Genomic DNA, 27901 nt, shown 5'->3' with positions numbered 1-27901 from the left:
GCCTCGTCCCTGGGGGGCTGCGCGGGGCCGGGCAGCCGAGGGGTTCTGGGCGTCTCAAAGCCCGGGGTGGGGGGGGGAACAGGGAGCGGCGGTATCCGGCGGGGCCGGGGAACCTTCGGGAGCGGCCGAGGCGCCGCCGCCGGGTCRACGGCCGCGAGTTACCGCCGCGGCGGGGGCGGGGCCTCGCGGCCTTCCGAGCACCGCGGCGCCCAATGGGGCGCGTGGCGCGGGATTTTCAAGCGGGGGAGGGGGGAAACACCCGTGCGGCCCCGCCCTTTCCCCCCGGCGGCCCCGCCCCCCGCCACGAGCGCTCTAAAGGGGCCTCGCGTGGCGGCGTGCGGCAGCCGCTGCAGCGCCGAACGGGGGTCGCCGCGCGCTCGCTCGCCCGCCCGCCCGCTCCTGAGGTAACGGCGCGTGCGCGAGGGGGCGCCGCCTCCCGGCCTCTCCCGCCGCTGAGGGCGGGCGGGGGGTTGGTACAGCCCCTCCGCGGGCTGAATAACTGCCTGGGAAGAGAAAACGTGAGGGCTGCGAGCTGCCGAGGGAAGCTGGGCTTGCGGCCTGGCGCCTTGGAGCCGGTCCCGCTCGGCCGCCCTCCGGGTCGTCGTGGCCGGGTCGAGCTAACCGCCGACCCCGCGCGGTGTCGGGTCAGCTGGCCCCGCTGCTGGCCCTGCGAGCCTCGATAACGGCCCGTTTCTCCTCAGAGCGGGCCTCCGCATCGCAAACAGCCCCTTCGGCGGGCGGCGTGGCCCGGGGGGGGGGAACCGGCTTTGCTTCAGAGTTTGTGTAAACAAGCAGAAAGTCCGTTGAGCCTCATGCTGCTGCTTCGCCTCGTTGCGTTACCAGCCGTTTTGATGCGCTCCTTGAGGAATCGGGCCGTGTGCTGTGTTTCCTGCCGTACCTGCCAGTTTTCAGCCCTGTCCCTCTTTTCTCTTTGTAGCTAGCCACATGTGGCAGGCGTGGTTTAATTCGTTAGACTCTTGTTGCAGCAATTCCTACTGATGCTGTTGAAATTGGCTGTGAGTTGCTCTCTCGCCTCAGAGAAAACTTACTATGGAAAAAAAAAGATAACTGCTGTACACGACCAGTTGCTTGGTACTAGCATCATTTGTGTCTGACAAACCAGCTTACCTGTTTTTTCCATTTCTGAATAACCTGTTGCATGTGTTGTGGTTGGGCTCTTGTGACCCTCACAGCAGGTTCATATGCTTTGGTAACGTTTCATTTGCTATCTGGAAGCTGTTACATGAAAATGAATCACATGTCTTTTGGCCAGAGTTGTCTATTTACGTGACTGTGTAGATCTTGGTGCAAGATCTCAAAATTCTTTTCTTTCCAGCAGTATTTGGTGCCACTGTATTTTCAGGACTTTCTAAATGTGCTCAATGACAGACTTATAATTTTGTAAGCTGTTGTTGGCTGTCAGATTCAAACAGTGATCATGCTTGAATGCTGAACAGATCAGTTTTGGAGGTTCTCGCTCTTTCATTGTGAAATTATGAGCCACGTTTCTGTCAGCTCCAGAAACTACTTCAGGCTTTCATGAATGAGGTGGCTTAGCAAATGGAAGCTGAAATGTTTTGACCTAACAGTAATAATAAAAAAATTATTTAGAACTTTCTGTTTTGTTAATGGGCCAGAGCTCCAGGTTAATGGAAAATGCTAAAATGAAAGTTAAATGAGAGAGAAGTTCCGTAAGTTCCTCCTGTGCTATGAATAGCTATCATAAATTCTGCCTTGTTCAGCTTCTGTCTTCCTGCACTGAATTGCATGTGTTTATGTAGAAATTATTTTTGCTATATCAAGAGCAAGAAAGGTGGGCAAGCAAGAGACATTAGCAACTGGTTTGAGGGCAATGATATCCTGAACATGGTTTGCTTTTTGGTAACATGGTAATGAGAGCTGGCTTCCTGCAGGGGAGTTGGTTATTCTTTTTTTTTTTTTCTTTTGAGACAAGCATAGGCTGCTCCCCTGTATTATGAGCTATTAACTTATGCAAGAAATTACCTCACCTATACAAATAGTAAAATAACATTAAGTGACTCAAATGTTCAGTATTAGAGGCACCACAAACTGTGAATCTGACTGAACTTTAAGCAGAGATTAGAGTCTTGGATATTGTGAAAGCTGACAGAAACACAGATGATGTGTCTCTGAAAATACATTCGGGTGCTTCTGAAGTTGTCTTTATTCTGTGTTTGAGGGGATTTCCCTTCCACAAGCAAATGAATGCTGATCACATAGTAAAATGAATAGCAATTTAGGAAAGAGGAACTTAAAACAGCCTTCTGGTGAGCCACTTTGCTGGGGAATTCACCTAAAATATCCCAGTGTTCTGGAAAAATAATTACATAAAGCTGAAAATAACCAGTTACGTGGTGGCTTACGTGGCGGAATAACTGCGTTGCTTGGGTCCTGCTGATGGATCCTGGCTCGTCCCCTAAGCCCTCTAGTGTTCGGTACACACAGGCACCCTGCTCAGGATAGGGAAACTATGGGGGTCTAGCCGACAACCTTACATGTTCTGTAACTAAATCTCCTTATGGAAATATCTTACTGTTGGCAGTTTTGTTAAACTAAAAAATCAGCTCTCTGAAGTAGCTGCAGTGGACTCAAATGTTTATCTGCAGTCATTGCAGTTCATTCAAGAGCTTGATCTGGTATCATCCTCCTAAGGTTTGGGTTTAATTTTCTTCACGTTCTCTCTGCTCCTTCTGCCATGTATCAAGGTAAACCCAGAGGGCACCAGAGCATTTTACAGTACAACCGTATGCTCACCCGTAGTCAGTGGCACTGTCTAGGAAGATGACTTCGTTGTTCAGAAAGTTTATGTTGCTGCCCTTTTATAAATGGAATTTATCTAAAAGAGGGAAAGTCATTTGTTGCTTATCCTCTTTTTCCTCATTTAATTATTTAACAATTCCTATATTTAATAAATCTTTAAAGAAAACAAACAAAAAGTCAGAGTTCCAATTTTGGTGGAAATCTGGAAAGACAGTGGGATAATATGGCAAGCTCCTAAAGTTGATCTGCACAGGGAAAATCAGGCAGGATCATATGTGGTCTCTTTGTGAGTAAGAAGAAAATAAAGCAGCAGCAGGAAACAAAGTAAACCTATACTAGCAAATGTTAAGAGATGACTGATGAACTTGACTTTGAACTGATGTTTTTAAAGTTCTCCATGTGTTTTGAGTAAAGGCATGTTCAGAATCTATTGTAAATGAAACCTTCACTTCTGTATTGTTTGCATGTAGTCAAATTTTTATTTTGTTTTGTAAGTGAAGCTCCAAAGCTGTTTCCATGAAATAGTTCACAGACTTCCAGTTCTTCTAGGTTATAGCTCTTTTTCTCAAAGCAGAAAAAAAGACCTTTATGTTTAAATGACTTAATGTTGACACACAGACTTCATTAAAAGGGAGGTTTCTTCCATCAGGTTTTTGTTTAGATGTGTGGTGTTTATGTTACTGAACAAATGGGATGCATCATAGTATGTGGACTCCTCCAGAAACAGTGTGTGGCAGGACAGGACCATCCATGATCCTACTGAGCTGTACACAGTCCTGCAGAGCTGCCATAAAAACTGTGGCCTGGACCTGGCAAGCGTGTGTTTATTTTTGTTATGGCTCATATAGAACAGCTGTGCTTGTAACTAAGCTTCACAGAGCAAAAGTGCTAGCTAAATTGCTTAGCAGATCTAATAATAATAGGAAAATGGGTAGGATTCCATAGATCCTATGGGTAAAACAGGAAAAAAAATAAGGAGATATGGAACCTGAGAGAACATGAATAAGAGTCCAGTTGAGCTAAATGCTCTTGGGTTATTCAGTCATGGCACAAACACACGCKTTTTCTTGGATCCCGCGCAACTTGCACCAGCTGCTTTGTCAATATTTGGGAAATGTGGTTGTGAAACTCTGATCATGTACCATTACTGTAAACTTGCAGCAAGTGAACAAAGAAAGAAGGGAGAGGAAGATGTAGTAATACTTTTCTTTGCCTCTTAAGCTGCTCAGGATGATTTAGGGGAAAAGGGGGTGGACGTGCTGAGCGTTCTGTAAGGTTGGTGGCCTCTGACAAAGTTAAAATTTAAAAAGTGGATGGTTACTGCTGAGCAGTAATATAAAACTGCTAGCAGCTTCCTGCTATAAAGACGTGTACCTTCTAAATGTTGAAATCAGTTAATTTTAAATACCCAAATACTTTCAGATTCACCCCACTGCATAGTAGGTGGAGTGAAAGATGACTAGCCATCAGGTTGCAGTACACAGTATTGCTTAACTTTTTTGACTAGAACTGGACGCAGTTATAGAAACTGTCTGGTTCAGCTACTAGGAAATCCTCAGAGCTATTCTAAATTGGAGAAAACTTTGTGACATTGTCTTAATATATTGACTTAGTCGTTATTAATGTGCAAATAAAGGACACAGTTGGCAAGACAATTTATTTAACTCTCAGACAACAACCTTTTATTTAAGTGGAATGAGTCCAGAGAGTCTCTTTCATGGAAAACTTGACTGACCTTGCATAATACTTCTTGTGTAAGTGATTTACTGACTGTTATACTTTACAACAGCTGCATTATGTTACAGAAGTTTCTTGACACTAGGTTTCCCAAAGCAGAGTCTCAGACATGGAGTATCACAAACTGATTTACTATAAGTGGTACAGTGGCAAATAACAGCTCGAGCTGGGTGCCTCCGGAGAGGGAACCCGTTTGAACAAATCCCTGGGTATATATACCCTTCCAGTCTAGTATCTACCCCATAGTTCTGAACCAATCATAATATTAGAGTTCAGGGTCTTCTAGCTCCCAGTTGGTCCTTTCCGTAGTTTCCAGGTGTGTTCTTTACTTCTTATCTCACTTCTGCGTAGTTGATGGCTCTTATACTCCCTTATCTTGTCCCTCGGAACCAGTCTTTGTGGTTACTTCTTTCTCGCATAGTTGTCTGGGTCTTCTGCTTCCTTATCTTGTCCTCCAGAATCAGTGGTTCCTTTGTTTTTTTTTCTTCTGTGTCCTAGGTTAAAGTCCATCTCCCTGCTGGTGCTCATTAATGCTAAACTGCTTATTTCTCTCTACAGTTCCCTCCCCCCATCTCTCCAACTTGAACCAGCTCTGGAGCCTTCTTTTACTTAACGAGATAAAAGTTCAGCATATCTAGCTGAAAGTTCGAGGCCTAAGGCTTCAGCAGATTTAGCTACTAATGCTAAGCAAGTTACGCTAAGTGATTAATTCTAGACAGCTTCAGTCCAATATTCTTTAACAATTAGTTATAATAACTATGGAGACCTCTTACAACGTGGTATGATCAGTAAACTAGCAGGCTTTTTACCTACCTCAGATTTATAGTTGAGGGGAGGAAAAACACATGGAACCTTTTGGGCAGGAACTGTCTGTACAGTTCACATAGTGTGCAGCACGTGGTATCTTGACTCCAGCCTCAAGTCTCTAGCTATTCAGGAAAAAAAAAAAAAAATCCCAAAAACCATGAAAGCATCAGTGTATTGGCAGAATTTTGTTTCTAATCGGCATTTGTTACGTAAATTGCATGACTGATTTGGAATTCCTATGGCCTAGATTCACAGGGGAACTTGCACAGTTGAACTGCACTTCATTTTTTTGCTTGCATTCTTATGTTTTATGGTGCGAGTGTATTTGGATGCTCCAAAAGTTCTACTGTATTGTATGCGTGGAGGTGCTGCCATTCTGTAGGTGTGTTGTCAGCATTGTGGCCAGTACTGGGAAGTCTCTGTGAACAGCACATGCGCAYAGCACAGTGAGGGCAGAATAGTTATTTTCTCCACTTTGTAGTGCTTTTTCCTCTTGAGTGATCGAGCACAGGGGACAGACCTGCAGCCTGCTGGTCAAAGCGCTTGTCTGGAAGAAGAGAGACTGAGTTCAATTTCTTCCTTTGACCAATATGATTCCGACCAGTCTCTGGCCCCCCAAGATTATGCCCAGCTATGCTGCAAGGTAGCTGCAGTGAGGACACCTTCACCCTTTCTCTTGAAACTGCTTTGCTGTCTTAACAAGCAGGTGGCAAGGGAAAGGCTATAATTAGTGCAGAGAGAAAAGCTGCCTTTGGGGGCAAGGGGGAATCTTAAATTCCTTGCTGTCTTTGCGAGGGTGTTGGGGAAGAAATGCGTGTAAGGCACTGAGAAAGGGGGCCTCGTGACTAGGACTCTTCCTGTGTAAGAGAGGTGGTAGTGAAACATCCAGACAGGCACCATACAGTCTGGTAGCTAGCACATTCTCCTAGATGTGGGTTTGAATTCCTCCAGGCAGGGGAGGGAACTAAACCCATGTTTCACAGTTCTGGGTGAGTGTTACTAGCACTAGGTTACTCTGTAGAGATGTCTTTCTCCCAGCTGCTTTATTAAAAGAACAGAATAAACCACTCTGGTGTTCCAGTCTAGAATGGGGTTTTGAGCAAAGTCTGCCATTTATCTCAGAGCTTCAGAGATGGGATTTTCGAGACACTGCTCTCGCAGCTCCTTATTAATTAAACTCTTCTTGTATTGTGTGTGAATTCTAGCCTGTAGCAGCAGATCATGGTTTAAGCAACATCGTGTCCTTGTGCAGGTAAGGGAACAGATAGGGGGTGTGTGCTCTCCTGAGCTAGAAGCAGGTCAGCGTGCTATAGGTTGCAGCTCACCATAATTTTCTCCATCCTTGTCAGAGACAGAAAGCTGCAGAGTCACTTCCTCTTTCAGCCCCTGCTTAGCAGTGTCTGATTCATTAGATAAAAAGGGATCTTTCCTTCAGCTAACGTCTGTCGTCATTCAGACAAATACGCTTTTCACATTGCCTGTTTAAATTACTTCTGTCTAATGCAGGTACAAAATAGCAAGCTAAAATGCACTTTTTAAAAAGGTAATGAGATTCCTCTCCAATCACTTAGAATTTCATTGAAGTGATAAAAGCTCAACCTGTCGAGTCATAAGCATCAAAGGCCTTCGATGAATGTAAACCTTGAACAAAATGGATGTTGCTTTCAGTATTAGAAAATACTTCCTTTAGGTGATGAAACCTTGTAGTGGCCAAGTGTGAAACACCCACTGAAAGCAGCTTGGAAGCTGCCAAAAATACGTCTGTCAAACGCTGATTTTTACAAAAGCAGATTCAGTCTTTAGTGTGCACAAATGCAGCTGGATGCAGAGCACTGAGCTCTGCGGCAGCCCAGGGCTGCGTCCCTTCGCAGCTCTTGTGGGTGTGTTCCAGGTAGRGAAAAAGAAACCCTCAACCATCCCAGCGCGCCTTAAAAACTCATTGTGTGCCCTGCTGTTGCAGGCAGGAGGCACATGACTGGAGCTGCCTTATAAGGAGCCTGGTGTGGGGTGATGGGCCACTTCCAATTGCAAGGCAGGGAACACATGACATAAGATGCTATAGATCTGCCTTGTGGGCGCTAGTTTAAAAATAAAGGATATTACACATCTGTGCTCATCCTGAGAGGCTGCGGAGAGGAGAGACTGCACAAAAGCACAGACAATGCACTGTAAGACTAAAAGCGGAACTGTGCAGTGGTTGGTTTTGGGGGGAGGTCTGAGAGCTGAACGGCAATGTTTTGGGCAAAAGAGTGTAAAATTTAAGTGTTAGCCCACAGTACCTCTTAAAAACTGCAAATGTCATGCTCATTTTTGGATGTGAGAATGGATATATATTCTACTTCTGATTAGGCATTTCAGATGAGCCAAGCATGATGTTAAGTGAGCTTAATCCACTATTATTAGAATTTACTGTATTATGAAATACAAATACAAGTATGAAATGCAAATACAGCAGCCTTGAATCATGTCTGCTTTGGGATTGCCTTGATCAGATAGCTGCATCAATGGAAACTGATTTCACTGTGGCATTTGATTCTGTTTTCATTTTTAAAAACTATTTTTACAGGGACAACGCTGTGCGAGTCAGATACACATATGGCACTTGCAGAACCAGTCCCTGCGGCTTATCTTAATTTGGATGCTCAAAGGAAATGTGAGGTGTCGCTGGATGATGTACTGGTCAACTCTTCAGCTAGGTTTGTCTAATTTGAGATTTTATTTTCTCTGTGGTGACTGTATGCATAGGATATAGTTTTTATTTTAGGATGTTTATTTAGATTAATTGGGGCATTAAGATTTTTTGGAAGAAATTTCAAACATTTGGTACTACTTTCAAAATTTGGAAGTTGGATCTACAATCTAGCTACCTCAAAAGGAGAAGAGGAACAGAATTTTACTTGCTTGTACATAGTTACATAGTTACCATACAGAGTCCAGAGCTTGGCTTATGAAATAGTGTGCATTTGCTATATACTTAAAGCATAGGAATGGKAGAATATTTTGTATAGTCAGAAAGATCACCTCTCATAAAGGAACTTTGTTAAATCTACTTAATTGGGAAGGCACTTCTAAAATACTTAGAGTACCTACCAGGTAAATACATTTGTTTGTGAAACATTGCTGTACTGTAACCAGAGGTGTGTCTTTATTGGGGATAGCTTATTTGCAATACATATGTTGATATTTATCAACCTAGACAATGTGTTAATCCATCTGCAAATCTAAACAGCCTCTTGCTAAAGAGCAGATTAATAGTTAAGGGTCTAAATCTCATCACAGCTTAATGGGATGTAGCTGACAGACTTCCAAGACACTCTTTAGCTAATTTTTTCAAGCAATATTTGAATTGCATATAGTGAGGGGGAGAAACGGACAGCTTTTCATTCATTGTAAGGGAAATAGCTGAGAAATTTTTCTGGTTATTTTACTGGGTCACTTGCATGCTCTGATTATGAAAGCAGGTGGTGAAATGATGCAGAACTATTGCAAGTGAAGATTAATCTGTGCTCTGAAAAATGTTCTCAGTAATGATGAGGAAATGCAGAGTAAGAAAGATCTAGTAACCCCTTTGGGGGAATAAAAAAAATTTGATTTACTACTCTGGTTTCTAGTTTTCAGATTAGATCGGAGAGACAATTCTGCTTTTGGACAGTACACAGGACTAGCCATGTCCAGCTTAACTGTTTTCTTGAAATACTACATCTTCTCTATGCCTTAAATCCTGTGATATCAATGTCCAAAGCAACTATAGTTTACCATCTCCTACAAATTTGGAGAAAATGTAATAGAGGCAGTTTGCTCTTTATGCTGAAATTCACATAGTACCTTGTGCTGATTTGTCTTCTCTATTTAGTAGAAAGGGAGGAAACTGTGACGTTTAGGTGGAACCCTGTCAGAATTAGGCTGAGGATTTTGCATGGAACCGATTCTGTCCCATGCCAAAGAGGCACTTGCCTATTTGCAAGTGTGTTCTGATAATGATAGACAGATATTGGGGCTTATTTTTGTCACAGAACTGCCCCCATAGATATACAGGGATGTGCGCAGGGCTTGGGTAAGTTGGTGGGCAGATGTCTGTGATGTCATGAGACCTGGGTGCATTCCAGAAGACCACGGCTTTTCCAGGCCCCAGGTGGGGACACCGGGAGGTGCTCTCCCCTCTGAAATGTGAGGGTCAGTACTTAAAGAAAAAGGCACCTCACCAAAAACTGCAATGGGGAAGAGTAAATATCTGGCATTGATGTGAAGAAACAAACACCTTCATGACAGCCTGGAGCAAAGAACTGGATGGACTGCTCAGTAAGGCAAGATGGAACTTTTGTTTCTCTGGGATATAATTTTGGGTAGACTAAAACTTGGACCTTAGTGCTCAGATGATGGTACAAGTAGGGTATTAGCCCAGGGTACGGGAACAAGTGTCACCTTTCTGTTAGTCGGAGGTGGGAGGTGTCATTGTAGGGAGCAGAGCACAAAGAATCAAGCAGCAAATCTCACAGGGTGTAGCTTCCAACTTGCAGTCTGAAGAGTGGGACATGTGACTTGATTATTCCGTATCCTCATTACTTATGGGTTTGACAAAGTTCTTTTATTTGGAAAGAGGAGGAGGAGGAACTGTGGTCTACGAAAGCTGGCGCATGGCCTTTTACCAGATCTTGCAAGGTTGAAAACAAAAGAGGCAACTGTCAACTGGTATTTTGGTACAAGTTCCTTGTGATGAGCGTAGTTGAAGACCAGGAGATGTCTGAGACTGTTTCAATTTCTTCACAAACGTCTGGTGGGGTCTGATGTAGTGACTTTATTAGGAATACCTATGAGAAGAAGATTTCCTGCTAAAAACATTTCCTGCTCTTCAGCTGGCCTAGTCTTCTGCAGGAAATCTTTGGGGGCTCTCCCAGAAGGTTACTAATGTGATTATTATACTGCGTAGGAGTAAGGCTGCTGGGGCCTGCCCCCTTCATTAGACTCGCATGTTGCCAAGAAAAGCACCAGATCTGCTTGCCCCTTCTTGCCCCTCTCTCTCTCACTGCTGTCGACTCTTTGTTTCAGGCACATACRGCAGACCTGTGGTGTGAAATTCTGGCTGCTTTCTGGATGCCATGTTTATGGATTCTTCTGCAGCTTATCTGAAAGGATAGTTACAATTAGGACAACACACATGGGTGTGTAAAAACAACGCAGGCAAAGCTTGCAGGTGTTCTGAGATGGGGCTGTAACATTGCCATCCATGCAAACTGAGCTAGTAAAAGGAATAATAAAGCCAACTACAGAAGATCGGGAACCGCTAGTCCTTGTTTGGCATCCAAGGATTAATATAACTAAATGATAGAGTTCTCTGAAATGAACATCTGAACAATGTGAATGAACTTGCATTGTTTTTCAGCCAGTGTGTTAAAGTCTATCCAGTGTTAATTGCTTTTGCCTTGCAGAATTGTTGAGGTCCACAGCGCTGAGACAGTTGAAGATACCAAGACAGAGGGATCTCAGACAGACATGTTCCATGGCAAAGGTAAACAGAAAGAAATTTTAGTTACTGCTGTGTGCCTAGAATTATTATTTAAATGAGAGAGAGAAATTTACTAAGCCATAACAATGGAAGAAGACTCGAAATTACAGGATAGTCTCTCCAGAAGCCTCTTGAACTTAGGCTGTGAAGCACTGGTGATTACTTTAAGGAGTAAAATAGGCTGTGTCACTACCTAAGGCGTATCTACCAATAATCATGTGCTTCTGTCATAAAAAAAGTAGAGCGTATTTGACCGTTGCAGGAAGTTGCCACAGTTACGTGTACAAGAGCTTTAGCGTAGAACAGGGTGATCCTGTTAAACAGATTAAAGGGGGAGGTAAACAAGAAGGGAAACATAAAATTTTGAATGGCTTTTGAGGCTTCATCTGTTAGTCCTGGTCTAAAATAATGGGAGTCATATGGCAAACTTGACAAGAAATAAGTCATAAGAAAGGTGCATACTAGCATTTGCTTTCATACGTTTGACACGTGCATGCATGCGCACACACACACACATATGTACATGTTTCTATTATGGCAGCAAGTGATTTCTAAATACAAGATGTTGAACACTTTTCTTTCAAACTAGTGTTTGCACCTCCTACCCCCAGTGTGTGGACAACACAACGAGATGGAGAAGTCAAACTGAGGATGGAAGAACATGGCATAGGCAGTGAGGAACCAAAGACAGTTCTTGAGCTATTTGAAGAAGCTGTTAGAAAATACGGTAATCATTATGCCCTTGCATACAAAAAGGATGGCCGTTGGACGAGGATATCGTATAAGAGGTACTACGGTGAATGCTGGACTGCAGCAAAAAGCTTTCTGAAGGTAAATGATTGTTGAATTCCCCTCCTTCATCACCTTCAGTCAGTTAGACTGCTGGAATGGCTGTAGTCAACCGTGTCTTAAACCTGCAAATTCTCTGGGTGTAGCCGAGTCCTAAAGTGACAGGGAAATACTTGAAAATGCCATAAACATCTTGGCAATTATCACAATGTTTTTGTTTAAATTCTTACAAGCTGCTTTCCCATTCAACTAAATGAAAGTGAGTATGAAAACATTAAAGGGGAGGTGTTTGAGACATTTGGCAAACCTGAACAAAGCCCCTTGTGAGGCATGTAAATTTTAATCTTTCCAGGAAAAACTTCAAGGGATGCGTATGAATCCAACTTAAATGTCAAAACTGGCTGAGCCTTTTGGCTGGACTGTTGGGTGTTAAGCCACTCAGAAGGGGAGAGAAACAACCATTACATATATTTCCTGTTATCATTATAAAGTCTCATTTCTTGAAGTTACGGTCTCTCTTTTTCCCTCCTACTGTGGGAGCTTCCAGTGTACATAATTCTGCTCTCCGTGGTGCAAAACCAGAGAGAACGGTTGAAGTGGTTTTAAAGACTTGGACTTCAACATTTGGAATTTCATAGCAAAATGCCTTTGACTTGTTCTTGACATTAATAATGTCTGATATATCTCACCTGTATTAAATGACTATATCTCTCAGCAGGTGTTGTCTAGCTTACCTCTTACCTTCTCCTTCCCAGCCCAAGACCACAAAGCAAACTGATAACTAGCTAGATTGCAGCTTTATAATATTGTTTGTGTTAGTAAGCTGGTCATACTGAATGCAGACCTACGCAAAATTTTCTTCCCTGCCTACTGATAAAGTAGGACAATGTCTGATGTGAAACTTGACTGACTCCATGTTAAGTCTGAGGGATTCTTTCAATACGAATTACCCCATCTAATAGCATGAACTTTTCTCTTGACATTGTGCTCGCAGCAAAGATTTGTCAATTAATTCTAAGCATTCTTCGGTGGGAAAACAAGATTGCTGTAATCTCATCTCTTGTTTACAGTTGGGACTAGAGCGTTTCCATGGAGTATGCATCTTGGGATTTAATTCTGCGGAGTGGTTTATTGCTGACATTGGAGCGATCCTTGCAGGGTAAGAATGAATATTGTCTCTTGACATGCATTATAGTTTAGCCTTCAGATAGTAATTTCCGTATTACATGAGAAGCCATTTTTGATTAAAACAAAAAAACCACTGCTGCTTAATTTGAATTTAATGAGGATAGCTAAAGCCTAAACCATCCTTTTACTTGATTATGAATTAATGAGACTAAAAATAATTTTTTTAGCCATATACTTCTCTCAAAACAAACTGAACAGTAGGTTAATCCAGAAGCATGCTTATTTGCACTTTGATTAAAAATATGATGCTGGGATAGGTTAGAGATTCACAGTACTGAATTGTGATAGCTTTTTTCCATGAGAGACTTTAGCCCCTTACACTATTTTGACATTTCCCATGCCTCAGAACAGAGCCTTTCCTCTTGAAACTAAGCCCTCTACTTCCTGTTGTTCTGTTTTATGGGATATTCTTCCTAAAGCTTTTCCTCTGTTAAAATTTAAAACAGGCTGATTCTTTGTCAATGACTCTACTTATCTGCTAATTTTGCATTTTGCTTTGTTTTGTTTTTGTAGTGGACTTGCTGTTGGTATCTACACTACAAGCTCTCCTGAGGCCTGCCATTATGTAGCAGAGAACTGTAGTGCTAACATTATCGTTGTGGAAAACCATAAACAGCTGCAGAAAATCTTAGAAGTAAATACACTTGTTAAAATGGTTGGAGGCTACAGCATCCTCCTGACAGATGTGGGAGGGTAAAGATACCTGTGGGAAATGCTGTGTCTGAAAGCAGAGGTGAACTGATCAAGCCTACTTGGTGTGTTCCCCATTCAAGCCAGACAAGCGGTCACTGGTGCTAACTCTCACTAGGAGAAATTAAATGGTCGGTTCACAGTATAGCAAAGCCTCAAGCTTAAAATATCACAAGCCAAACTGAACAATTGAAAACCCCCTAGGCTGTCTGGCAACATCCCAGTCCAAATGATTACTGTCTCTGCTGAAACTTCCCTTTCTTTTTTCAATAGCACAAGATTCTCTTAACTTTACTTAAAACGGCAAGTAGCAGTAGTGTATTCCATTGTGTAGATAGTTGCATGTTCACTAGTGGGTTATTTAGAGTAAATCCTGCTTGTTCCTTTTAAGCATTTCTGATGAATCTCCATTCTTAACACAGGTTGAGCATAAACTACCTCTTCTGAAAGCTATAATCATGTATGGGGAAGAGCCAAGGGAGAAGAGACCAAACCTGTATTCTGTAAGTACTGGCCATCCTGATGGCTTGTAAATATTGGCAGTATTTAGCCTGATGGGTTGCAAGCAACCATCCCTTCCATGAGACTGTCATAATCGGAGTTCCTGTTGGTTTTGGTGAGGGATCACTTGCCTAGCTGAAGTGGTAGATCTTTATTATTGTTCAAACCTTGACAGTTCCTGTTGGAAGGGAAGGGTGCCAGCGTACTGACCTCTGCTAGGCAGTGTAAGGTCCCAGAGTTATTTCTACTTGGCACTCTCAGTGGATACCAAGCTTGCTACAGTGCAGCGTGCCTGCAAAAGACCAGTGTTTTAAATGTAATTTCCTACATTTAAGAATAGTACGTTCAAAAATAAGATCTTGCATTCATATGAACAACAGTACTCTCTTCCTGTTGGCGCTAGTTTGTAGGTTTGTACCTTGGGTGTACAAAAATCACCCCCTCGAGAGTCCTCCTCTCCCACTGAAGTGCAACCGCAGCGTTGCTACGCTAAGCTTCTGGAACTATTCTATTAGTCAAGGTACAAGTACAACTGTAGGAAGTAATTGCTACAGAACTAGGAAGCTTCTTCAAGGTAGAACTCTCTCCTTTTCTGTTTCCTTCCCTGCCTCCTGTGGCAGCCAGAAAACACCATGGGGCTAATACTGCATCTTTCACAACCTCTTACAAAGTCTGCCAGACCTGTTTGTACTGAGTTTGGACATAGGATTCTAGTGTTTTATGTATCTATTGCTTTGCGATTAGATTTCTTGTCACTCTAATAACCTGAATAAGTTTCCTTCTCTTCATGTGTAGCAAAGGGTTTAATTTCATATGGGAAAGCCTACAAAATGATCAAGCTCTTCTCTTCTGTATACAGTGGGAGGAATTCATGAACATTGCCGATCAGGAAACAGATAATCTCACGGATATCGTTGAGTCACAGAAGCCTAACCAGTGCTGCACGCTAATATATACCTCAGGAACAACTGGACAGCCAAAGGGAGTAATGCTCAGTCATGACAATGCAAGTATCCTTGTCTACTGCTATCAGATAGATGCATGTTCCAAAAACTGTGCGCTTGGGGGGTGCTGAGGGAGGTAAAGTAGAGATCAGCTGAAGGGCATACCTGATTTTAAAATCACAGGGAGTCTAAATCTTGCCTTGTGAACTGCATGGTCTGTATTGTACCTGCTCAGAACAGCTGTCACTTAATACTAAATTGGGTCCTTTTGTTACAGTTGACATGGACCGCAGCGACAGTGGGGCGTTGCATACAACTCTCGGATGCTACAGAAAAGCAAGAGACGGTGATCAGCTATCTGCCCCTCAGTCACATTGCTGCACAGATGTTAGATATTTGGTTGCCATTAACTTTTGGTGCACAGGTTTTCTTTGCTCAACCAGATGCATTAAAGGTAAAATAGAAGATAATAAAAAACCTATACCCATACACCTGTTTGTTGCTGGGGATGGATGCTTTAAAACAAACTTAGATGACTTAACACGGCTTTTGGAATCATAAGATTAACTCAGTTTATTTGCGTAGTGGCAGATTGCTCCTGTTTAAGGATCTGTTGGTTTGAAGAGTGTTGCATGTCTGACCTTTGCTTTTTGACTTTGTATTACAAGCCAGGATGAGCTGACCAAGCACTTCACAACAAGGAGCTTCTTGGTATCTCACCTGACACTAGTTCTCTGCTTTAACGGCATGGTTGAGCAATGAATTTGTATTTGCTCTGTCCATATTGCAAAATGCCACCACAATTAAATCTATGTCCTGAGAAGAGAATGATGAGATTCTTGCCTTGATGCTGTGTCAGCATGGGCATTGAAAACATCGACCCTTGCTGTCTCTTCAAAACCACTGTGGTGCTTGAATATCTCTGGGGTTCTTTACTCTTGCGGAGCATGGCAAGATGAGGGCTGGTATTGTCTGGCGATGCTTTGTTTACACTCAGCTGTGATGGCATTTCTGTTTAAAATCGGAGTGATTTCTAAAAACTGATGGCAGAGTCCTAGGCCTCTATCCTAGTCCTAGGCTAGTGACCAGTGCTGACCTGAGGTCCATACCAAAGTGGTTCTGAAAGCTGTATTAAATTCTACTTCACTTAGGGCACTTTGATAGACACCCTGCGGGAGGTGAGGCCAACTGCTTTTTTGGGAGTTCCTCGTGTCTGGGAAAAAATGGAAGAAAAAATGAAATGTGTAGGCGCAAAATCATCTGCACTCAAAAGAAAAGTGGCATCGTGGGCCAAGGAAGTCGGGTTGCAGACAAACCTGAAACAGATGAACGGGTAATTACAACCTGCATTTAAGAGGTGTTATGAATCTTAGCAGAACACTAGTATCAGATCAGAACTTGTATTGCATGTAATGGGCCAGGACTCATGGATAATAAAAACCAAAAGTAGCGGTGGTAACGAGGCTTGGAGCTTGCATGGTGGGGGGAGAAGGATTTCTTTCTTTTTTTCTTTTTTTTAAATGAAGAAATTAAAATTGGAGGAGGATGAGAAGAGGAGTGGGGAGGAGCTTTACTTTTTATCTGAGATTTTGTAGTAATCTTTCTTTTACAGGAATACTGAAGTCCCGGTGAACTTCCGCTTAGCCAGGCACTTGGTATATAAGAAAGTTCGAAAGGCTCTTGGACTGGATCGGTGCACAAAGTGCTACACAGGAGCGGCTCCAATTACCAGAGAGACACTAGAATTTTTTCTGAGTCTGAACATTCCTGTGTATGAGCTGTACGGCATGAGCGAGAGCTCTGGGCCTCACACGATCTCTCTGCCTCACGCGTTCAAGCTTACCAGGTAAATATCCTTTTGCAGGTAGGGCACTGCAGATGGGGAGCAGTTGAGCTCCTTTAAGGTTTCCCTTGCGTGACTTGTCTGTCTCACCGGATGCGGCTCAACTCTTTCAACTTGCCCTAGAGTCTTGTTGCTGGTTTAAAAAAAACCTAGGGAGCCAGTTGTTTTGGCTGCATGTGGGAGATGAAGAGATTTGCCAAGGACAACAGCAGTGCTACTTAAATTTGAATTGGCCTGGGTTCTTTAGGAACTGAGGAGGAAGCAGGGGATTTATGGGAGGTAAGAAGAATTAGTAATTCTAGCCTACAATCCACCTTAACATCAAATTAATAAAGGCTGTGAACAAACTGCTGTTGCTTTGAATGGCTTGTTCAGTCCCCAAGTGTTTAGTCTACAGAGTAAATACCACCATCAGTAATAGTTTGCTATCAAGAACATAAATCTTCTAATTGGAAGCCTCAGGTGTTCAAGAACAATACATGGAAAACACCAGGTGTGTGAGCACTGATCTCTCTGCAATAATAACCTTTTTTTGTCATTTCTATTACATAAGCAGATACCTTTTAAGTTTATAAATTCCCTGCTGAAGCAGTTGTAATAAAAGGCTGCCTGGCTTTGTTCAAACACTTTGGCCTGAGTGCGTGCTGCTATAATCTTCACTCAGCTGTTTAGCTATTGCATTTGGAAAAAAAAAAAGTTGGGTTTGTGTTCTCTTTGTTTAAGCTGTGGAAAGGAAATGGCAGGCTGCCGGACACTGATTCATAACCCAGATGGTGAGGGCAACGGGGAGATCTGCTTCTCAGGAAGACACATCTTTATGGGCTATTTGAACATGGAAGGAAAAACCAGAGAGGCAATTGATGAAGATGGCTGGCTGCATTCAGGTGACCTTGGCAAACATGATAAAGATGGATTCCTCTACATCACTGGCAGAATTAAAGGTAATGCATCCCCTCGCTTCCAAGCTGTTGTCTCGAGGTTATGCAGTACCATGATACAATGTGTCACATCGTGCCAATTAAGTGGGCCTGTGTCATGGCTTGCATGGGAGAATGTTTAAAGAGCACTTCTCCCACTGCAGCTTTTAATATGAATATGCCTGCAGCGTGTGTACAGTGTGTTATCAGAGAGGGGAGGTGGCCTCTGAACCAAAGAGCGAGTTTGCAGAGTAAGAAGAAATCCTTTGATTTCAGAAGCTGTAGTTAGTGCCTCATGGGCTTGTTCTGCAGTGCTGGACCTGTCCAGGTCTGACTGTGTGTACTGCTAACTCCGTCCGGTTTCAACTAGATTTGCTAGTTAAGCTGTTGTTTTCTATTAAAGGTTAACTTTGTTGTGAAAATGGCTTGCAGCAAAGCAATTTTATAGAGCAGCCTGGGTGCCTAACACTTTGACCAACACTAAACAAATCCAACTTCACATAAGACTCCAATCATTAAAAAGAAAGACAGCCAAGAAAGGCAGGTTCACCTATGCTCTGTATCACACTGTATATGCAACTTTTCTAAAACTTTCTGCTCTGCCACAGTGAAGTTTTGACTTAGAAGTTTCTGAACAACATGGGTATCAACTTGCATGTCTTTTCTAAGATGACAGTCTATGGCAGAGTACTAAGGTGCCGGTGCTCCTACTCCAAACTCCACGTTTCCAAACTACAGACATCTCTGCAGCATTAAAGCAGCTTTTGACATGCTGTTTGCTTACATACCTCAGTCTTGTCTCTCCTAGCCTGACAAGAGCCCTTCTGGTTGGCTGCTTTACAAGAATGTTGGGACATGGACTCACAATTTGGTCTGTGTGGACACAAAGGTGCTATAAAGTAACTTCAGCCTGTGAAGGAAGGAAGGAAGGGGGAAGCTCTAGGCATTAATCAAGATTTTGACTGTCTTCCAGAGCTCATCATCACTGCTGGAGGTGAGAACATTCCTCCTGTTCCAATTGAGGATGCTGTAAAAGAGGCTCTTCCCATCATTAGCAACGCAATGTTGGTTGGAGACAAAGCAAAATTCCTTGCTATGCTTCTGACGCTAAAGGTAGGATTGATTCTGCCTATGGAAAATAGGATGGGGAATCTACCATGGGATAGGGCTGAAAGGACATAGATTATTTTGCATGTCTTTAATTCCAGTGGGAAGGATAATTAACTGTTGAATGTTCTACAGTATCTTATTCTTCCAGAGACTGGAGGCAGCATGGAGCATGACTTGCTTTAGCTGAGTTGCAAACACCAGTTGTAACAACACAGGAAAATGAGTATTTGCCATCTGATTGGATCATCATCCGATTCTTTTGCAGTTCAGGGCAACCATTTTTCTCTGTACCATATAGGACAGAAAATAGAAGGAAACAGAAGCAAAAGACACAATAGTCAGACTGATAAAGAAACCCTTCTGCTTTTCTTACCCTTTTTTCAGTATCTCCCAGAGTAGTCTAGATGGTAACGAGCTGTCAAGTGATTTCTTAAGACTCTGGCTTTAAACTCTATAGTGATGCATACATGGTGGCCTACACTGACACTTCTGTCTAGGATTGGAGAGCCCCTGCAGGCCTGTGGTTTTTAGGACGCTGGTAATTGCTTCTTAGTGAGACCTTGACTGCCAACCTCCTCGCCCTTGCAGAAGAGGCGCTGAGCCAGGCCCTGGAGCTGGTTGGGCTGCACTTGTCCATTTCCAATGGACTGTTGTGCTGCAGTGGGATTTAGTAAAGTAAAGCAGTGGACCAGGAAAAGGGGGATAGCACAGGAAGAATTTGGAAGGGCTGTTCTGTACCACACTTGCGCCTTAATACTGTACACATATGTTGAGTCTGTGGACATCCGAAGGTGTTTAATTTGCATTTTGCCTCAGCGAGTTTTCATTTGAAGCAGTGGTTTGTGTCAAGCTTCTGAAGACTACAGTGGTTGATTAATTGTACAATTGGTACTGGGGTGGGGAAGGAGATACGGCAGCTTCCCACGGTTGTAAAGCTTATTAGTGTAAAAGGAATCGAGTGTTTAGTAATACTGAAGTTACCTGTTCTAACTTGTCTTGTAGTGCCAAGTAAGTGAAAATGGAGAGCCAGGAGATGACCTCACTCCAGAAGCTATTGAATACTGCCGCAAACTGGGCAGCAAGGCTACCAAAGTCTCTGAAATCATAAGTAGCAAAGACCAAGCTATCTACGCCACTATCCAGAAGGGAATTTCAGCAGTCAATGAGAGAGCAGTCTCAAATGCTCAGAAAGTCCAGAAGTGGGTCCTTCTGGAAAAGGACTTTTCTCTCTTGGGGGGAGAGCTCGGTGAGTGGTGGTGCATTTAGGCTTACCCACACAATTGCTTTCTTTGGATGCCAGATAATGCAACCAGAGCCTCTGATACGCAAACCCACCCTAGGCCTTTCCTCTCTTTTGCTCTACCATGTCATAGGTGGTTTTTTTTTTTTTAATGTATTATATAATTCCTTATTGTCAAACATGTAAACTTGGGGAAATGGAGGCCCTTCCAGCAGGGTAGGGTAGCACAAGGCAATGTCAGCCATCACGGCCTTTCAAAGCACTGGTGCCTGGCCAAAAGCATTTGACGTAGCTCGTTACTGTTTTTCTCGTTTAGCAGATCTGGGGAAGGACTTCCTGTGCCAGCAAGGTGGGATGGATTTTACTGTACTTCCGAATTCTGTCAGGCAGCAACAACTTGCCTGGTGGTGCTGAGCAGTGCTTACAATTTGGTTTTGCCTTGACTGTTGCTTGGATAGTTGTGCTGTTTCTAACCCATGGGGGAAGTAATGGTGATTTTATTAATCACAAAGAGCACTACAGAAGTCGGCTCCTGTTTGTGCATTCTGAATCTTCCTCTAGGCTTGTTTCAGTSTAATCTTGATCTGTGTCTCAAAACGACACCACCTGTGGAAACGGTCCTGTTTAAAACCCTGTGTTGTGTTTCCCTCCCCACAGGCCCAACCATGAAACTGAAGAGAGCAGTGGTGGCACAGAAGTATAAAGACCAAATTGCTCAGTTTTATACTGATGTGGATAAGCCAACCGCAACAGGGAACGCTGGTCAGAAGTAAGACGGAGGCTCTGTGACTTGGTATGAAACTCTTCCCTCACTGTCTAAGCGTACTATCAGCACGGACTCTTAATGAAGGATTAAATGGGTTATGCTGAAATAAATGAGGCTCAGTCATCATGCAGCCCCTCCGAATCACTTAATAACTATGACTTTTGGCCCTCTTACTACAGTATACAAATGTGTTAGGTGCCCAGTGTTTTCTTGAATGTTCTAATGCTGAGATATGTATAAATATCTCTGCATCATATTTTCTTCTTTCCTTTTTATAAGGACAAAATCTTTGCAGAATAGCTCCTGTGGCAATTCATTATTTATCTTATAAAACCATGGCATATGTTATGTGTTAACCAAAGTTTTCTTTCAGTAAGCTGAATGTAAAACAAACAAACAGCAGTTTTCCTGCTGAGGGGGAAAGGGAGTTTTTTTTTTATGTACTTTTTTTCCCTCTAGATGCATGTTTAATTGCATGCTGATGACATCTGAACTATTTTAAATCTTTTTCCCCACAAACTGTCTTCTGTCAGACGAGACATATGCTGTATGGCTATACACATGGGATAAGTGTATATAAAGCCTGGGGTTTACTTGGTCTGTCTGTGCAATATTTTGAGCCTCAAGTCTAGCTTGTTGAGTTATAACAAAGCCATAAATTATATTGTTAAAATAATATATGTGGCCTGTGTTCTGAGCAGCATTCCACAAAGGGACTATTTATAAGGCTGTACAAATGTGTGTGAAATTTGTCTGTAGTCTCTTGATCCTAGAAGCTTTGTCTAGAACTTCTTGAAACAGGTAGAACTCCAGATCTGTGGGGTGGGGTAGACTGAGGTTGGGTTATGTGCATGTGTAGATAGGAGACAGCATTGGGAACTAAGTTGTTCAAAGGGTGATTCATTTGCAGAACTGTGATCAGCCACTCCAGAAAATGTAAAGGGCCTTTACATTTAATTAAATGTAGGCCAGAGGTAGATTTGGAAAGCCTTCTACAAAGTGTGTGTGTGAAAGTACCTATTAAAAATATCTCCTGAAGGTCTTCTAAATCATTCTGCAAGGCATATTAGAGCAGAGCAGGTATTCTGATCTGCCTAATGCCTGGAGGGACCGTTAATCACAGTAGCGAATGAAGGCTTGCTTGTAAAATGGCTTATTTCAAACTAGAAATCATCAATCTTAGTACAATAAAACTAGAACAGTTGTACTCTGGTTTTGCATAATGTTTCACACACTGAAGATGTCAGGTGTGGATGTGTGTCACGCAGGGGAGGAGCAGCATCAAGCTACTGAAAAAATGCAAACAAACAGCTCCAGAATGCTGGCTGTAAGTTGTAGTGGCTATATACCTACAGCCTGACTCAGTATCAAAACCTCCCTGGGGTGGGCATTGACAGTACTTGGAACTGGGCACCTGAAGGAGCTTTTTAAGCCTAAAATTTTGCATCTGATCTAGGCTTAAAACTAGAGCAAACAGCTAAGGGAAAGGCTACTTACTCATATGCCTACAGCACTTGTATGAAAGTATGGTTAATGCACTATTACAACCACTGCTGATCTTGTGCAATCGTGTTCTCAGCTGGATGAATTTGAAGCCTGTCTCAACTTTCAGATGAATGCCTAATAAATAGTTGAAAAACTCTCATTTGTGTCTCTTACCACTTAGTAATTCCTGCAAAATAACTCCCAGCTAAGAGCTGAGCTCAGGGTCCAGGGTGATACACCTTGAGCAGGAAAAAGGTTAACTTTGCCTTATCACAGCGATCTGAAAAAGGAAACCTGGAGATAGAGCCAACTCCTTGATAATTATCAAGGGTACAGATATTGTGCTCAGCAGCAGCAGAGGGAGGAGACCAACTTGTACATAATATTGTATTATTCAGCGTGGGAATTAAGCTCATATTTCTGCAGCTGGGAAAGCCCTAGCTCTAGCTCTCTGCTTCACTATTCTCAGTTTATGTCTTATCCTCCCCCAAATGCCTGCACTTTAAGCAAGTTTACTTTTTCTTTGCTTTTCACCTCCTGTGCTGCCAGGCAAGGTGCTGCTTGCAATGCAAAGGACCGAGGGCACTGCTGAAGAGCAGCAAATTGTGTTACCTTAGACCCAGCCTGGCTGAGCCCACTACAAACTGCAGTTAAGGACTGGTAGTTTTACTGCTGCTGACAGTGTTGTTTCCATGAGCTGTGCCTTCCTGCCCCCTTCCAAGCCACTGTTTAGGGCTAAACAGTGTCTGAGATTATTTCAGGCAGGGAGATGCTCTTACAAGGCAAGTTTCAGCCTACAGCAAAAATAGCACCGCGCTGTCTCCATGGTGGAGGAGGCACTGGAGCTACAGCTGGAGCTGYAGAAAGCACATTAAGGTGGTTTTGGGGCTGAGGCCACAGCTTGTGTATTTCTAATGGAAAACATTTAGATAAGGCAGTCTAGAAGAGCCTCCAGCTTTCCCTGGGGAAGTAATGCAAGGAACAACAAAAAAAAACACCTTCAAGTCTTACTTTTCCATCTTACTTTATTTCACTTTTTCTAGAAAATTCCTCCATAGTTCCACAAATTTAACAAAAAGTTTAAAATTCAGGACAAACAATCCTGTAATGTATTACAAACATGATTTTTTATTTTTTTTAATCTTGAAGTTAGTCTTGGGCCAGCTGAATTTCTTACAGCTGGGTGAAGAACTCATTTCCCAACACAACTGTTAAAATCCTCAAGTGACAAGGTATTTAATACCTTGGCTCTAGGCGGAAATACAATTAAAAATTATCTAGACGTTGAAGTACTTACATTTTCTTTAGGAGTGCAAACTCATCTCTTTAGTTTTTGATGGCTATTTCATGCCCCCATGAAAATACCAATTGATTTTTCATCTTTTTAAAAGTAATACTTGTACAAGGTGCACAATGGTTGTCTATAGCCTTGACAGAAGCGTGCCAACTAGTGAGTGCCAGGCACCTGAATTAATAAGAGAAGCTTCTTTTGAGTACACCAACTGTGCTATAGTGCATTAGAGAACATTACAGTTGAAATTTGCTGAACCATAGTGACTTAGGTCTCTGCTCGCAGAGAACATGATGGGGCAAGCTCCACAAGGGAATTTTAATGTCTTACCATCAAATACATTCCAGATCTGACAACAACTGTTCCTGGATTGGTGCATCAATTTCTTTGCTAGTTCTGATGCTGCCACCGCACACAACAGTATAAGAACCGGTGGCTAAATCATTGCACTTCCATATATTCAGTCTGACCACAACAGAGCCAGTCTCATTACCAATGTGTCCAATATTCTTTGGGCTGGCATTTTGGGATCCAGCCAGCCTTTCTATCCTTTTTAATAGCAAATGTCAGTAATCAAAGCCTCAAGGCTTAATACGTATCAGACCAAGACAACAGGAAAGTACTCCTGACCCTCTTTTGCCCTTTAATACAAAGGCCAAGGACAAAGGAAAAGCTGTGTCCTAATCTTACCTCCACATGATTCAATTCAAAGCAACTCTGAAAGCCTTCAGATTGATCATCACTTGTTCATGCCTTCAGTAACAAGATGAAGGACACTGAAAAGTAACAGAGTTCTGTCCATTTTCCTTGGAAAAACCATTATGGCTAGAAGTCAATTTTGGATTTTTTTTTTCCTTTTTTTTTTTTAAACAATGCAAGTTACTACACATCCTCGAAGACCTGAAGCAATGCTAACAGCAGCACTGCCACCTCCTTCCTATTTTACAATAATCCATCCATGCTCTCAAGAGTGACACAAGAACAAACACTTTATCCACAAATACCTGTACATGGCATGTTCAGAACAGCATTCAGCCAGCCTATAGAGAATCTACACAGGGAACTCTTTCATATGTAACTAGAAGGGGACACAAGATGAGGCCCAAATTTGACCATTCTTTGTTTGCAGAGTCATTCCTCATGTGGTCCCCAATGCTACCACATACCCCAAAAAACAACAACTCTGTAGAACAACTAAGTACTTGCAAGAAACCTTTTAGTAACAAATCAGCATGTGCACACAGTGGAGAAGAACTATTGCTGGGGGAACAATTCTATTATTTCAGGTTTTCAAGGAGATTATAAACAGTCTAAAAAAATCCATATGTAAAATACTTCTTATAAAAACCAAACAAAATTCCCACCAATGCTCATTAGACTTCACGAATAAAATATTGGTTCCAGGACAGGATGGTGCCACAGCCTTGGGCGAGAGCCCCAGGCACTTCCAGCTAAGTTCAGGAACACCCTCCAATGCTTGTTCTTGGACTAGCTGGGAGCAACACGCTGATCTTAAAATGAGAAGGGGGAGAAGGGAGGTGCACCTCTAATCACTTGTGCCGTAACTCTGGAAGCTACTTACAGTCCCGGAAGAAACGCTGTCAGTGCGGGTGACACAGATGCAATGGTTCTGGGGGTAAGTTACCTGGGGAGGAGAGAGGAGGCAAAAACCTTGGGAGATCTCAGACTCGGAGCAGCTAATACCATTGCTCCTATTGCTTCAGGGACAGGACAGTGTCACCACACCCACCCCTTTACAGGGGCAGCTGGCGCGCGGCACTGCACGCCTGGGGCTGCTCCACACGCCGAGCAATCAAGGCTGGGGAGGCCAGTGACACTGAGGCTCGCTTCCTCCCTGTGACCGACTGAACAGAGACTATTAATAGTTCACACGTACCCACTGAGCCTGACGCAGCACAAGGGCGAAATCTGTGGCAACTCGCGTGCTGCGCGTTACATCCTCCACCGAGGGATATCCAGCTGCAGGCCTCAAGGCAGAACTGTTGCTCCTCCTTTTCCAGCAGTCCTCCACCTTCTCATTGTACATTTGCGCACGGGGTTTCTATCCAGGCTTGGCATTGTCCATCAGGAGAGAAAACAGCTAAGTTCACTGTTGTGACAGGGTACGCACCTGGCATGAGCTTGATTTTTTTTATGTACAAGACACATGAAAGATGGTACAAAGAGACAAAATTAATGGGAATCGGGTCAACATGACCCAACTCAAACAAGCTTATCATCATATTGCCACTTAACTTGATCAGTTGCAACACTTCCATGATAAAGAAAGGGGTAACCCAAAACAAGGGACCGCAGTTTCATAATGGATAGGGACAGCAAACCCTGGAATGATGCAACTCACCCAGCTCCCACAGGGGACTTTTACAGACATGGGTGGTCTGTTCATTAGTGGAGGGCTCCTCTGAACTGCTGCTTTCCTCCTCACTGCCAGCAGCCCGCTTAACATTTGGCAAAAGCTTACATACTGATTGGAAAAACCAAGCAATTCTTTAAGAAAATACTGAATTTAGGAAACAGAAGTTTAATACAATTTCGATAAAAGTTACAAGACTTTCCCCACACCCACCTAACATACAGACAATACCTGAAAGTCAATACTAGTTTAACTAGAAATATATAAAAGATTCTGGATTAGTGTTTACTGTTTCCTGCCATTTCTTGAACAGGCAGGGGGGAGGGAAGAGGGAGGAGGAAACAAACCTGATTTCACTTGTTTTTGTATCAGAGTTTTCCAGGTGTGTCCCGAGATAAAAATTCTCCCTTGTTTTGGTTTTCCCAAAGTACAGCCACTACTATAGGGGCCAATGTAGGAAAGATTCATCCTTGAGAACATAGAACAAAAACCAATCACGTATTTTGGCAAAGTTATTAAACACTGACAAATGAAAATAAGACAGGTGAGTCCCTTCCAGAGCACAAAATGCTTTGAAGATTGCTGTTCAGCTTTCATACACTAAAAATTGTCCACAAGAGGCATTTTAACAAACAAGTCAAATCTTATTAAGCGCCCTTCCCCTGCCATAGCCATTAAAAAACATAACAGAAAAAACACACCCTTAAAATCATAAGACCCAACTAGGCCCTTCTTATACATACAGTACATACATATATATAATATATATATAAAATATACAGCTTACAGTTTTGTAGTCCTATTACAGTTAAAGCAGACTGAAAGGAGTGAGACTTTGTTTAGGAGCTTAGATCAACAAACAAGATGTCTCAACCCCCCCAACGGGAGACAGCAGATTCTAGAGACCTCTTCAACGAGCACAAACTGTCTCTCCAGGAAGCCGAAACACAGAATAAGGTCCTGCGTTCTGCCCGTGGAGCGATGCCTCATAGGAATCGGGAGCCAAATTACAGCAGTACTCTGTACCAAACGGCAGCAGAACTTGCAAGTGATCAAAACTGGAATCCGTCCGCTTCTGCAACGGACCAGCAAGACCCCGGGAAGCCTTCTCTGTTATTAGTCACTCGGCTAGCTTTGTAAAAGCCAATCTTGCTTACACAGCATGAACGATTCTTCACAGAGCTGGAGGAAATCTGACTCGCTAGAGCTCTCTGCAGGCAGGCTGGTCCCTAGATTCAGTGAAGAAAACATCGTCCCCGTTTCTTCAGATCTCAGAGACGCCTGAAAAATGTGTTCTTACAACACAGTTTCTCGAAGTAAAACCAAAAAAGGTCACACTGTGCAGCTAGGAGCAGCACGTCTTTTGCTCTACTCAGGACCTGTGCCCAAGCGTATTTATGAAGCTAGGGAGGACAGACTCAGCAATATGGGTGCTTGTTTGAAGCCTACAAGAAAGTGCAGCTGGCTGTGCATTCATAGAGCATGGCTGTTCTCTAAGGCAGTGCTTCGGGTGAATCAAGAGAATAAGAAGGCCTAGTTCCATGGGTTTATTTCCTGGTACCAATAAATGGGATATCTGGTTTCAAAAGCAGCCTGCTTCTAAGGCCAAGCGTCATGTTGCTACTGCTTCCAAGTAGCTCTGCAGCTTACGGACGGTTGTCTCATCCAAGGAGAAGAGGTCAAAGTCAAAGGTTGTGTTGGTAACATTAAAATGCCCAGTTTCCTCAATGAGATTTACAATCTGTAGAGAAAGGAGATGAGGAAGGATGTATACAGAGAGCCTATAAAGATTTAASTACACCAGAAAGGCCAGCAGATACAGAGCAACCCATCCAATCCTTTCCTTTGAGGCTATTTTAAAGGGATGAGGGCAAGGGTGTCCCACAACAAGAGGGGAGTCCCCTCCCAAAAAAAGCAAACCAGCTTCTCCTGCAT

At 42.9% G+C, this 27901-nt stretch overlaps 2 protein-coding genes across 4 annotated transcripts in view; one reads left to right on the top strand and one right to left on the bottom strand.

Annotated features, from left to right (window-relative positions):
• The first annotated feature begins 341 nt into the window (after positions 1 to 341).
• Positions 342 to 22461, top strand: ACSBG2 (acyl-CoA synthetase bubblegum family member 2). Of its 3 annotated transcripts, XM_026078684.1 has the most exons (16): positions 385 to 404; positions 6531 to 6577; positions 7892 to 8021; positions 10752 to 10831; positions 11418 to 11659; positions 12688 to 12776; positions 13319 to 13439; positions 13918 to 13998; positions 14856 to 15002; positions 15218 to 15394; positions 16092 to 16273; positions 16553 to 16786; positions 17507 to 17724; positions 18674 to 18813; positions 19813 to 20056; positions 20708 to 20823. In XM_026078684.1, the coding sequence occupies exons 3-16, from the start codon at positions 7921 to 7923 to the stop codon at positions 20821 to 20823; spliced, it is 2172 nt and encodes a 723-aa protein (XP_025934469.1). In that variant the 5' UTR covers positions 385 to 404; positions 6531 to 6577; positions 7892 to 7920. The 3 variants fall into 3 exon arrangements, with proteins under 3 accessions (XP_025934468.1, XP_025934469.1, XP_025934467.1); XM_026078683.1 differs by lacking the exon at positions 6531 to 6577 and having other exon boundaries at positions 342 to 404; XM_026078682.1 differs by lacking the exons at positions 385 to 404; positions 6531 to 6577 and adding an exon at positions 7451 to 7493 and having other exon boundaries at positions 20708 to 22461.
• Positions 22462 to 23308: 847 nt separating this feature from the next.
• MLLT1 (MLLT1, super elongation complex subunit) overlaps positions 23309 to 27901 on the bottom strand; it is a 45672-nt gene continuing 41079 nt past the window's right edge. Inside the window, exon 13 of the mRNA XM_026078652.1 lies at positions 23309 to 27707. Coding sequence (XP_025934437.1) covers positions 27579 to 27707 — 129 coding nt within the window. The 3' untranslated portion in view covers positions 23309 to 27578. The remainder of the gene's footprint in view (positions 27708 to 27901) is intronic.

Source organism: Apteryx rowi, unplaced genomic scaffold (genome assembly GCF_003343035.1).
Source record: "Apteryx rowi isolate R43461 unplaced genomic scaffold, aptRow1 scaffold_482, whole genome shotgun sequence".
NCBI classification, from domain to species: Eukaryota; Metazoa; Chordata; class Aves; order Apterygiformes; family Apterygidae; genus Apteryx; species Apteryx rowi.
The sequence above is the reverse complement of the archived record's forward strand: the minus strand, read 5'-3'. Positions and strand labels throughout refer to the sequence as shown.

Excerpts from the sequence above, each read along its gene's own strand:
- ACSBG2 (XM_026078682.1), top strand. Across the intron at positions 8,022-10,751 it reads CTGGTCAACTCTTCAGCTAG|AATTGTTGAGGTCCACAGCG; the intron begins GTTTGTCTAATT and ends TTTGCCTTGCAG. Across the intron at positions 13,999-14,855 it reads AGAGACCAAACCTGTATTCT|TGGGAGGAATTCATGAACAT; the intron begins GTAAGTACTGGC and ends TTCTGTATACAG.